The 13,780-nt window shown below is 39.2% G+C and overlaps 1 protein-coding gene across 3 annotated transcripts in view; it reads left to right on the top strand.

Moving 5' to 3' along the window:
• DYM (dymeclin) overlaps positions 1 to 13,780 on the top strand; it is a 395,381-nt gene that overhangs the window by 306,949 nt on the left and 74,652 nt on the right. For all 3 annotated transcript variants that reach the window (XM_005886705.2, XM_070361533.1, XM_070361534.1), the window contains one exon: positions 4,390 to 4,572. In XM_005886705.2, the coding sequence (XP_005886767.1) occupies positions 4,390 to 4,572 (183 nt within the window). The remainder of the gene's footprint in view (positions 1 to 4,389; positions 4,573 to 13,780) is intronic.

Genomic DNA, 13,780 nt, shown 5'->3' with positions numbered 1-13,780 from the left:
CCCAGAACCAGCCTCACTCTGGAACCTTGAGCCTATTGTGAGGGGATGTGGCTTGGTGACAGACCTTGCTTATCCTGCCTTTAATGTGATTGCATGGCAGCAGCCCTGATAAACCAATGATGAGACCTCATTTCAGACTGGGAGCTCTAGAAAGCTACTGCATGACCTGTAGGCGTGGGGGGATTAAGCCATACTAAGTGAGCCTACATAACCAAAATTCCAAAATATATGCTAAAATCTAACTTAATACTAAGAAAGACAGCCAACATAGTCATGATCATGTTTAAGGTAAGTTTATCCAAAAAGAAGCAAAAATTAATAGGATAATGTTGAAAGTACTCAAGTATTTTTAATATCCTCAAAGATAAATGAAGGATATAGTATTTGTTAAGAATAAATAAATATAAAAATGATGAAATGAAACAAGAACATGACTCAGAACTATTTCATTAGAAAGCTTAGAATGAAAAATATAGTCATTAGATTTGAAAGCTCAGTAGACAAATTCTAAACTGGGCAGTATCAAAGACGGTTAGTAAACTGTAAGATAATGAGAAAAAATTATCCAAATTATCTTTGTGGAAGAGACTAGGTTGTCAGATGGAAAGAACACTCTGAATACTAAGCAGGATAAATAAAGATAAATCAACACTGAAACACATGGTTGTGAAACTCAAGAGTGTTAAAGAATGAAAAATAAATCTTAAAGGCTATCAAAATGCTTTTCCACAGGGCAGCAGTAGTTAGGTTTGTATAATAAACTGCTCAAAGCCAAAAACAGATGCCAGAATCAAGTGAACACGTATCTTTTAAGTTTGTAAAGAAGTAACTAATTCTATACCCAGATGAGATACAAGAGTGAATGTAAAATAAAGACATATTTCAACCACGCTAGGACTGAAAGAGTTTATTATCCATGGACTTCACTGAAAGCACTATTAAAGGATGTACTTCAAATAGAAGAAAAGTTTACCTGTAGAGAAGCGGAATGCAAGAACTAGTGGTGTGCACTGAAATCCATATGTCAACTTAGTTAACCGCTGACTTTTTGTTCAGATGCTCAGTCCTGTCCGACTCTTTGTGACCCAGTGGACTGCAGCATGCCAAGCTTCCCTGTCCTTCACCATCTCCCGGAGTTTGTTCAAACTCATGTTCATCGAGTCAGTGATGCCATCCAACCATCTCATCCTCTGTTATCCCCTTCTCCTCCTGCCTTCAATCTTCTCCAGCATCAGGGTCTTTTCCAGTGAGTTGGCTCTTCACATCAAATGGCCAAAGTATTGGAGTTTCAGCTTCAGCATCAGTCCTTCCAGTGAATATTCAGGATCAATTTCCTTTAGGATTGACTGGTTTGATCTCCTTGCTTTCCAAGAGACTCTTAAGAATCTTCTCCAGCTCCACAGTTCTAAAGAATCAGTTCTTTGGTGCTCAGACTCTTTTATTGTCCAGCTCTCACATCTGTACAGGACTACCAGAAAAACCATAGCTTTGACTATATGGACCTTTGTAGGCAAAGTAATGTCTCTGTTTCTTAATATGTTGTCTAGGTTTGTCATAGCTTGTCTTCCAAAGAGCAAGCGTATTTTAATTTCACAGCTGCAGTCACTGTCCACAGTGAATTTGGATCCCAAGAAAATAAAGTCTATCACTGTTGCCATTTTTTCCCCAACTATTTGCCATGAAGTGATGAGACTGGATGCCATGATCTTCGTTTTCCAAATGTTGAGTTTTAAGCCAGGTTTTTCACTCTTCTCTTTCACTTTCATCAAGAGGCTCTTTAGTTTCTCTTCACTTTCTGCCGTAAGGATGGTATCATCTACATATCTCAGGTTATCGATATTTCTCCCTGCAATCTCGAGTCCAGCTTCTGCTTCATCCAGCCCAGCATTTCTCATGATGTACTCTGCATATAAGTTAAATAAGCAGGGTAACAGTATACAGCCTTGACATACTCCTTTCCCAATTTTGAACCAGTTCGTTGTTTCATGTCTGGTTCTAACTGTTGCTTCTTAAGCTGCATGCAGATTTCTCAGGAGACAAGTAAGGTGGCCTGGTATTCCCATCTCTGAAGAATTTTCCAGTTTGTTGTGATCTCTACAGTCAAAGGCTTCAGTGTAGTCAATGAAGCAGAAGTAGATGTTTTTCTGGAATGATCTTGCTTTTTCTGTGATCCAGTGGATGTTGGCAATTTGATCCCTCGTTCCTCTGCCTTTTCTAAATCCAGCGTGTACATCTGGAAGTTCTCAGTTTACATGCTGTTGAAGCTAGCTTGAAGGATTTTTAGCATTACATTGCTAGCATGTGAAATGAGTGCAGTTGTGTGGTAGTTTGAACATTATTTGGCATTTTCCCTTCTTTGAGATTGGAATGAAAACTGGCCTGAGTACTGATTTTTTTAAAACCAATTTATGGGTTTTTTTTAAAAACATGAAATTAAAAACCTAAGCAACTGTAACAAAACAAGGAAGAATGGGGTCAGCACTTTTCTGTTCAAGGAGAAGTTAAAGTGTATTAACCTCCTTTGATCTTGTTCAGGAGGTAAATAGCAATATTTTATCTTTTTTTTTTAATTTATTTATTGGTTACAGTGGTCTTCGTTATTGTGTACAGGTTTTCTCTAGTTGCGGTGAGCAGAGGCTGTTCTGTACCTGCAGCATGTGGGCTTCTCATTGCAGTGGCTCCTCTCGTTACAGAGCAGGACTTTAGAGCACGTGGGCTTCAGTAGTTGCAGCTCGCAGGCTCCAAGGTGCAGGCTCAGGAGTTGTGGCACACAGGCTTAGCTGCCTCTCCACAGCATGTGGGGTCTCCCACATGCTAGAACCCATGTCTCCTGTATTGGCAGGTGTTTCTTATCCACTGGGCCACTTTATCCCTTGCACATTGATTTTGCTTTCCTTTTTTTCTGTCCCATAAATGTTGATTTGTTGCTGGATGTTCTTAAAACAATACTGCTGCTGCTGCTACTGCTAAGTCGCTTCAGTCGTGTCCAACTCTGTGCGACCCCATAGATGGCAGCCCACCAGGCTTCCCCGTCCCTGGGATTCTCCAGGCAGGAACACTGGAGTGGGTTGCCATTTCCTTCTCCAATGCAGGAAAGTGAAAAGTGAAAGTGAAGTCGCTCAGTCGTGTCTGACTCTAGTGACCCCATGGACTGCAGCCGACCAGGCTCCTCTGTCCATGGGGTTTTCTAGGCAAAAGTACTGGAGTGGGGTGCCATAAAACAATACAGGTGGAGGTAAATTGTATGGAAATAAGTATACCTTTTTGTGTGCTAGATCGGGGTGGTAAACTTTTCCACCAGAGTCCAGATAGTAAATATTTTTTATTTTGTAAGCCATGCAGTCTTAGATGTGAAGTGTATTTTACCTCATAATAAGTCATTCCTACTTTATTTTGATTAATAGTTCATGTTATATCTTTTTCCATTTTTTTACCTTCAATCTAACTTTATTTAAAGTGAGTTACATTTGAAGTTTCTTGTAGATAGCGTATAGTTGCATCATGTATTTTTAATCCACTCTGTTGTTGTTCAGATTTTAATTATTGTAATCTCTTTGCATGGATTTGCTCTAGACCCTTTACATATATAACTTACATAACTTGCTGCGTCTAGTAGTGTTGACATTTTCCCAATTCAAATGAGAGGTAGAAAGTATCCTCTCTTTAAATTCCTTTGCTCTCCCTGGTTTATAATATAGTTGTCTTAGGTGTTCCTTTGCATCCATTGAGAGCCACGTCAGTGTTACAATTTTTGCCCCAACTGTCAAACATAATTTAGAAAACTCAGAAGAAGGAAAGTGTCATATTCACCTATGTTTTTGCCTTCCATTGTTCTTTCTTTCAAGAGATGTGTTGATTACTTACCTTGAATTTTGCTCTATGTACTATTTCACATTCAGATTCCCAAAGACTATTACCTCTCAGGAAACAGAAACAAAACATTAGGCTGTTTATCTGTAAATATGAACATTGAATGACAGTGTAGAAAAGTGAGGTCATATTCCGAATTAGAAATTCTTCTTGGAATTGATAAGACTCTACTATCACTTTATATTGAGCAAGTTTAGTGATTTAAGGTGGTACACTGATAAGAGTACAGATGAGGATCTATTAATCAAAGCTCCAAATTTTCTTTTAGATTAGAAAGTCTAAAATTTATTAATGTGAAATTTATGATTATCACCATATTTAGTTCAAAAGTTATAACTCAAATCCTTTAGTAACTGATAAACTTAACTCTAAAAATTCTTGACAAAAATAATCTTGAAGAGTTCTTGTGCATGATCTTTCCAGTGCTGTTATAATTGTAAAGCAGTTGCCCTCATTCTAATTAATTCTATGTCAAGGAGGAAAATACTGACTCTTACAGGGATTTTCTTTCTTTATCAGGCACAAGACCTAAATGTCATTGAAGAAGTGATTCGAATGATGTTAGAGATCATCAACTCCTGCCTGACAAATTCTCTTCATCACAATCCAAACTTGGTATATGCGCTTCTTTACAAACGAGATCTCTTTGAACAATTTCGAACTCATCCTTCATTTCAGGATATCATGCAAAATATTGATCTGGTAAGTGTAAATGGAGATATTTACTGTTATTCTTTTTTAAACAGAGAAAGTTTAACAAAACTTGAAAAAAAAAAACCTACAATAGTCTCTTGAATTTTAACTGTATTTGCCATCTATTCCAACAATTGTCACCTTCCACATGTGTATATGTATTATATACAGACACATATATATATATATACATGCACATATATGTCTTTAGGAGAACTGAGATCATATTTTATATCTTAATAGTTCTGGATTCTGCTATTTTTACTTAACACATTTTCCTGTGATATTAATTCTTTGAAAATCTCACATTCTAATAATATATAACCTGTATTTCATGGATCACAGCCTTGTCATGGCATGTCAAAGGGGCTTGAAGCTATGAGCCACTCTGTGCCAGGCCACCCAAGAGGAACAGGTCATAGTGCAGAGTTCTGACAAAACGTGGTCCACTGGAGGAGGAAATGGCAACCCACTCCAGTATTCTTGCTGGAGAAACCCACGGACATATGAAAGGGGAAGAAGATTTGACACCAGAAGCTGAGCCCTGCAGGTCGGAAGGTGTCCCGTATGCTACTGGGGTAGAATGGAGAGCAGTTACCAACAGCTTCAGAAAGAAGGAAGCAGCTGGGCCAAAGTGGAAACGACCCTCAGTTGTAGATGTGTCTGATGGGGAAAGTAAAGTCCAGTGCTATAAAGACTATATTTCTTAGGAACCTGAAATGTTAGGTCCATGAATCAAGGTAAACTGGACGTGATCGAGCAGGAGATGGCAAGAATGGACACTGACATCTTAGGAGTCAGTGAACTAAAATGGATGGGAATGCGGATTTAATTCAAACGACTGTTATATCTACTACCGTGGGCAAGAATTCCTTAGGAGAAATGGAATAGCCCTCATACTCAACAAAAAAGTGAAACGCAGTACTAGGGTGCAACTTCAAAAGCAATAGAATGATCCCAGTTCATTTCCAAGGCAAACCATTCAACATTACAGTAATCCAAGTCTATGCCCCAACCACTGATGCTGAAGAAGCTGAAACTAACTGGTTCTGTGAAGACCTACAATAATTTTAGAAGTAACACCAAAAAAAGATGTCCTTTTCATCATAGGGGATCGCAGTGCAAAAGTAGGAAGTCAAGAGATGCCTGATATACAGGCAAGTTTGGCCTTGGGGTACAAGTTTGGCCTTGGGGTAACATTGTACGGGAACCAGTGACCAAAACCGTCCCAAAGGAAAAGAAATGCAAGAAGGCAAAGTGGTTGTCTGAGGAAGTTTTACAAATAGTTTAGGAAAAAAGATAAGCAAAAGGCAAAGGAGAAAGGAAAAGATAATACCAACTGAATGCAGAGTTCCAGCGAATAAAAAGAAGAGATAAGAAAGCCTTGTTAGGTGAACAGTGCAAAGAAATAGAGGAAAACAATAAAATGGGAAACACTAGAAATCTCTTCAAGAAAATTGGAGATATCAAGGGATATTTCATGCAAAGATGGACATGACAAAGGACAGAAATGGTAAGGACCTAACAGAAACAGAAGAGATCAAGAAGAAGTGGCAGGAATACGCATTGCTGCTGCTGCTGCTAAGTCGCTTCAGTCGTGTCTGACTCTGTGCAACCCCACAGACAGCAGCCCACCAGGTTCCACCATCCCCAAGACTCTCCAGGCAAGAACACACATTAGAACCATACAAAAAACATCTTACAGACCTGATTAACCACACTGGTGTGGTCACTCACCTGGAGCTGGACATCCTGGAATATGAAGTCAAGTGGGCCTTAAGTGGCAAAATTCCAGCTGAGCTATTTCAAATCCTAAAAGATGATGCCATTAAAGTCAATATGTCAGCAAGTTAGGAAAACTCAGCAGTGGCCACAAGATTGGAAAAGATCAGTTTTCATTCCAGTCCCAAAGAAGGGCAATGCCAAAGAATGTTCAAACTCCCATGCACTTGTGCTCATTTCACATGCAAATAAGGTAATGCTCAAAATCCTTCAGTTAGCTTCAGCAGTATGTGAACCGGGAACTTCCAGATGTACAAAATGGATTTAGAGAAGACAGAGGAACTAGAGATCAAATTGCCAACATTCATTGGATCATGGAGAAAGCAAGGGAGTTCCAGAAAAACATCTACTACTGCTTCATTGACTACCCTGAAGCCTCTGTGTGGATCACAACAAACTGTGGAAAATTCTTAAAGAGTTGGAAATACCAGACCACCTTACCTGTCTCCTGAGAAACTTGTATGTGGATCAAGAAGCAAAAGTTAGAACCAGACATGGACCAATTGAATGGTTCAGAATTGGGAAAAGAGTATGACAAGACCGTATATTGTCATCCTGCTTATTTAACTTCTATGCTGAGTACATCATGCAAAATGTACACAAGCTGGAATCAAGGTTTCCAGGAGAAATATCAACAACTTCAGATATGCAGTTGATACCACTCTAATGGCAGAAAGCAAAGAGGAACCAAAGAGCCTCTTGATGAGGGTGAAAGAGGAGAGTGAAAAACCTGGCTTAAAACTCAGCATTCAAAAAACTAAGATCATGGCACCTGGTCCCATCACTTCATGGCAAATAGATGGAGGAAAGTGGAAATAGTGACAGATTTAATTTTCTTGGGCTCCAAAATCACTCCAGAGAGACAATGTCCGCAGTCATGAAGTTAAAAGACGCTTGCTCTTTGGAAGGAAAGCTATGACAAACCTAGACAGTGTATCAGTTTGCTGACAGAGATCCTTGTAGTCAAAGCTGTGGTTTTTCTGGTAGTCATGTACAGAGGTGGGAGTTGGAGCATAAATAAGTCTGAGCGCAGAATTGATGCTTTCAAAGTGTGATGCTGGAGAAAACTTGAGAGTCCTTTGGACTGCGAGGAGATCAAACCAGTCTATCCTAAAGGAGATGAACCCTGGATATTCGTTGGAAGAACTGTTACTGAAGCTGAAGTTAACGATACTTTGGCCACCTGATGCGAAGAGACGACTCTTTGGAAAAGACACTGATGCCGGAAAGATTGAGGGCAGGAGGAGAAGGGGGCAGTTGAGAGAGAGATAGTTGGATAGTATCAACACTCAGTGGACATAAATATGAGCAAACTCTGGGAGACAGTGGAGGACAGAGGAGCATGCCACAGTTCATGAGGTCACAAAAAGTCAGACACAATTTAGCGACTGAACAACATTAACCTGGATTATGGAGGTCCTAAAATATGTTAACCCTTACCCCATTATTGCTTATTTGATTGTTTGTAATATTTTGTAATTAATTCATAATTAACAGCTTCTAAATAAATTATAGCTCACCTTTTTTAGTTCTGTTGTTGGTGTAGTCTTAAACTGAAATTGTACTAGTTCTTACTGTCAGAGTTGTCTGTATCTTCGAGATTCACCCCATGTCAAATTGCTGTTTAGATGTATTGTACAACTCATGTGTCTGTGCATCATCTCTTACTTCTGTAAGTGACCTATGAGAGGATCTACCTCACTACTTTTACAGCTTTGAGTATTATATTTATTTCAGGATTTGCTATTTTGTATTAAAAATGGTATTTCATTATTGTTTTTAATTTTTATTTCTTTCATAATTAGTGTGATTGAACATTTTTCACAGTTCTGTGAACCTTCACTTCCTGTTCTTTTTAAAAAGATTTTTCTGCTAAGCCTTCTATTGCTATATTAATGTTTCCCAGTTCGATTTGATTCCACAGATATTTGTTGTATAGCTCATCAGGTTCACAGTTGCTGTGCACAAGAGGAAGCTGAAGAACTACCATCCCTGTCCTTGTTTTACTTAAATTTGCTGTTGTTCAGTCGCCCAGTCGTGTCCGACTCTTTGCCACCCCATGAACAGCAGCATGCGAGGCCTCCCTGTCCCTCACCATCTCCCGAAGTTTGCCCAAGTTCATGTTTATTGGCATTGGTGATGTCATCCAGCCATCTCATTCTCTGACGCCCTCTTCTCCTTCTGCCCTCAATCTTTCCCAGCACTGGGGACTTTCCCAGTGAGTCAGCTATTTGCATATCATTTACTTAAATTTAGGAAGATTTTAAATAATTATTGCATGAGTATAAATATGTACAGTTATTTCCATCATGACTGAGCACAGGTGCATACCTTCCTCCAGGGTGTGCACCTCATAGTGAAATTGCTGCATAACATGGACCATTTCCTTTGTTATGTATGTGCTCTGCTAAGTTGCTTCAGTCATATCCAACTTTATGCGAACCTATGGACTGTAGCCCACCCAGGCTCCTCTGTCCTTGGAATTCTGCAGGCAAGAATACTGGAGTGGATTGCCATTCCCCTCTGCAGGGGATCTTCCCAACTCAGAGATCAAACCGCATCTGTTAACGTCTAAGCTGCATTAGCAGACGATTTCTTTACCACTAGTGCTACCTGGGATGCTGCCGTTTTACTCTCTGACCGGTGGTGTGTAGAATTCCTGTTGCTTCACATCCTCGTGGACCTTAGTTTTGTCATTTTTGTAACAGCACCTCACTGTGGTTTTCATTTGGGTTTCCTCGTGTGATGCCTAGGCAAGTCTTTTGCCAGTTTTTCTGCTGAATTATTTATCTTTATGTAGATTCTTTGTTCTAGTTATGTTCTAGTTATGTTCTCGTTATGTTGTTAGACCTGTCTTCATTATGTTTTGCAAATATCCAGTCACTAACACAAATACAAACTTTCTGACATAACTTTAAAACTCCTCTCAGAATAGTCAGACATCAGTTCTCAGTCCTACTCTTTTCTTGGAGAACTGCTTCCAGCCCCAGCCAGCTTGGACTCTGGTTCTCCTGCCCAACTGCAGAACCTTCTCAGAATTTCCCTCAGCTGTCCCCTTGGTTGATCTTGGCTCCTGTGAAGTCCTCTTTCTTGGTTTACTGCTTCAGATTGGTAGAGCTTACACTACTGTAGCTTTCTGGGAAAAGGATATATGTGAGATAGGTTTTTTTATTTTTTTAGTTTCTAATGTCTGAAAATGTTTTTCTTCTTTTTTAATATATGACTGTTGTCTTGGGAAGCTTTGGGGATCTCTATTACTGTGTCCTGAAACTTCATGATTTGCTGTGCCTTGGTCAGTTGTATTTGGTGCTTAGAGGGTCCTTTTAGTTTAGAAACTCATGCTCAGAGCTTTCAAATACTCATTTAATTATTTCTTCCTGGTTGTTTCTCTGTCTCCTGCTGTTTCCTCTCTGAAACTTTTATAAGAAAGATGGCCATTTCTTTTCAAGCCCCTTCATGTTGGTATCACTAAGTGTTACTTCTTAGACCCAGTTTCCTCATAGTAAGAGTCCTCCAAGCTCCTGCCTGGGGTCTGTGCATCCATCTGTGAGGGTTTTAAAAGCTGAGGTAGAAAGAGACTGCATAATATTGAGGATGGGGAAAAGAGGGTGAGAGTGACCTCTAAGGTGTAAACTTCCTGGCTTCTTCCAGGATAACAGCAATACATAGATGGATGCATGGACTCTGATCACATTTAAGATATTTAAGAACAGTTCTATCCATTCTCATAAGCCAAGTAGATTAATTTTTGCTCATCCCAGTAGAGTCTTGTGTACTTGTTAGGTACTTAATTGAAACCAGCTTTGAACTATAACCAAGCTCCCATTCCAGACTCTTAACACATAAGTTCTATGAGTTGCTAAATACTCTGGAATCCACACAATTACACTGAGTTTAGTTAAATACCACTATGTATACTCTTGCAGATCTGTTCATTGATTTGCTCCCTATCACTGCCGTGTAATGATTGCTGGTAAACAGAAATAAAAACTAAAACTCTTCACTGTCAGTTTAGTTAGTGTTTTCATGGACTTTCCTTAAGCTGCCTCAGCTATATACCTGACAGTTGCAGCCATAGCAGGTTATTTTGCCATTTACATGCTTGTCATTTTCCTGAACTACTATCAGTATTATTTAGATTTCATTAACAAAATTGGGGCAGCTGAGAACCATTGTCATCTTTGCAGTTAGAATAAAGCTGAAACATCATTTCAAATGAGCATGGTTATATCTTAAAGTTAAACTTGACATATAAGGTCTGTAATTAAATTCTCACCATTATGAACAGGTATGTAGATATATTGATACTTAGGATGTGTGATAGCATCCTCAGGCCACTTCTCAAATATTTCTTCTCTGGCCCCATGTCCTGCTTGTTAAGTCTGGGTTTAACCAGAAGAGCATCTCCTTTTAAAATTGACAAGTATTGTTAATAGGATCATGAAACAAACGGTTGTCCGAGAGACATCCATCACAGCTTATTCCTACCTTTTTCTGTTGGCTAGATTCTTTTTAACAACTCGGTAGTCTAGTTTATGGTCCAAGAATGCATGTTAGAGTCTGTGCTTCGATGAGAAAACCCAGGCACCAAGAGATCTTTACCTCCATGGAAAAAGTAGAGTCTACTTTTTCCCAGGGAGAGTCTCCAGGAAGTGCAGTCCCTTCTCTGATCCCAATTCTCAAAAAAACTATCCAGAAAGAGTTTCTGAATAGGAAAGGCAGAGCCCTTCTTACTCCTCTTAATAGTGTATTGCTCATAGCAGTCTTAACAATCACAGTGTTGAGAGGAAATCAATTTTCTCTATGAAGACAAACTTTACAGGCTAGCTTATAGCTAAAAAGCACTTCTGGAGATTTCCTGGCAGTTCAGAGGTTAGGACTTCACACTTCCGTTGCAGGGGGCACAGGTTTGATCTATAGTCGGAGAACTAAGATGCTCCAAGCCACATGGTGCAGCCAAAATAAAGTAAAAAGCCAGTTCTAGCCAGCCTATTGATGCATTTGTCCAAATTCATTTATAGTTCTTGCTAGTACCATTTTGGGGAGTAAAATACTGAGATTACGATTCATTGTGCATACGAGTAAAGGTTCAACAAAACCCTTTTCTCTATTACGTGGAAAATTGGCCTGGGTTAATCTGTTTTTAGCTCTGTTCCTTGGAAATCTGGTGAAGGTAGAATGTCAGCTGTGTTAATTCGGTAATACTCCTGTGACAAAATGCTGCTGCTGCTGCTAAGTCACTTCAGTCGTGTCCGACTCTGTGTGACCCCACAGACGGCAGCCCACCAGGCTCCCCCATCCCTGGGATTCTCCAGGCAAGAACACTGGAGTGGATTGCCATTTCCTTCTCCAATGCATGAAAGTGAAAAGTGAAAGGGAAGTCGCTCAGTCGTGTCTGACTCTTAGCGACCCCATGGACTGCAGCCTACCAGGCTCCTCTGCCCATGGGATTTTCCAGGCAAGAGTACTGGAGTGGGGCGCCATTGCCTTCTCCGTGACAAAATGAGAATATAATAAAATGACATTTGGTTGGTAAGTTGAGTCTGGGCTAGAAGGACTATAGCTTTGGGCGTCCCTGAGTGAAAAAAAAAAAAAACTCACAGCCAGGCGTGTCCTTTTCAGGGACCTAGAAGCTGAGAGTGTCACAAAGGGTATTGGTTTCTGTTTGGTATCTGGCTTCCCTGCTTGGGTGGCTGTTGGATCTGCCCGCTGTAGTCTCTTTCTCTCACATCAGCACTAGCATTTGAGGGTCAGAGACTAGCCCTGAGACTACTGTGAGCATTCCCAGTGAAAACAAAAGCCTGTGACTATGCTGTTCACATTCTCTTTTTCTTGATCTTGTATCCTTTTAAATTAATCTTATGTGAACTGTAGCCTATTATACTTTTTTTTTAATTTTAAAAACATTTTATTATAAAAGATTTCAAGTGTATACAAAGTAAACAGAATGGCTGTTGCACTCTTGGGTCTCTTGATGTCTAACTGGGTCTACGAATTCCACTTAGGAGAGGGCAATGCAGTACTAGAGTAATATCTTCTTAGAGTACTTATAAATGTATCTCTTTCACGTTCCAGGGTGGAGAATATCCTGCTTTTTCCAAGATTTATCCAGATCTTTGAATTATAGAACTGTCCAATATATCCTTTTTTAACTTCCATATTTCTAACCTGTGTCACCCTAATTGTTTTCAGTCTGCCCTATGGCAAACTCCTCCCCTTTCTATCATAACTTTTGCCTTTCTCTGGACCTCTCTGACTTCAGTTTCTTTCTTCTTTCCTTCTTGTCTTTTTTCTCCTTTTATCCTTTGCTTCCTTCCATCCTCCCTCCCTCTCCCCGCTTTCCACTCTTGTTTTCTTCCTCTGGATAGTCACTTGAATTGTGTACAACATATGTCAGATAAACTGTATCTGTGGTGTATTGGAAGGAAATGTTTTCCCTTTAATTACCAATACCTCTTTTCACAATAACCCATTTTTTTCTCTTTCTTTCTGCTAAAAGACTAACTCAAAATTTATTTTTTCCTATGTTCGTAACTAATCAGTGATGGATGATCATGTTTCAACACATTGTTTGGATTATTTAGTGTTAAATGTTTAAACCACATCAAAAACCATTTGTTCCTTTTCTATTAATCATTAGCACTGCTAGCTTTATAGCATGCTTGCTGAGCATTTACATGTATTATGTCTCTTAATTTTCATTAAAAAACAAACTTGTGAGGTATATTTCATTTTAATTTTCAATTGCAGATAAAGAAGCCAGCTTAGAAAGATTTTAAGTTGCTCATGATCACACATTCAGAAAGTGATAAAGCCAGAACTCAAACCAAGGCAGTTTGATTAAAAAAAAAAACCCTTGTTTGTAATCATCTTGCCTGATTACTATCACCATTCACTAAATGTTCCTCCAGTTTCTCATTGATTTGCCTATTCACTACCTGAAAAGGTCTGAAAACAAACCTGGAAATTTACTTTCTCCTTCTAACTTCCAGTGATGTCAAATCAGTCTTTACTCCATAAGTAAAGTAACCAGCTATTGACACTTTAAAAATAACCCTGAAGGACCGTGTTTTTCTTGAAAGGACATACAAGAACCATGCAAAGGACTTAAACTACATCCATCTGAAACTTAGTCTCCTTTGGAAGAAGCAAAAAGCAGAGTCAAGGTGAAGAAATAGAAGGGCCCTCACTGTTTTTCTCACAGTATATAAGCCAGTAGAAATAAAAGCGAGTGTTAAACTAGATTTATATCCTGCCCTTGTCACTAGAATAGACTGCTTATTGACACTGCAACTGTATTCAGTGAAAAATGCAACCTCAGGGTAAACATTTGGCTATGTGCTGTTGTGCACTTCTTAAAACTAGATAAATTATGCCTAAACATTTTTTGAGTCTCTGTTAAGTGCTGGGAATAAGACTTAAGTACCTTTACATA

Source organism: Bos mutus, chromosome 24 (genome assembly GCF_027580195.1).
Source record: "Bos mutus isolate GX-2022 chromosome 24, NWIPB_WYAK_1.1, whole genome shotgun sequence".
In the NCBI taxonomy this organism is placed as follows: domain Eukaryota; kingdom Metazoa; phylum Chordata; class Mammalia; order Artiodactyla; family Bovidae; genus Bos; species Bos mutus.
This window is presented reverse-complemented; position numbering and strand designations above follow the sequence as displayed.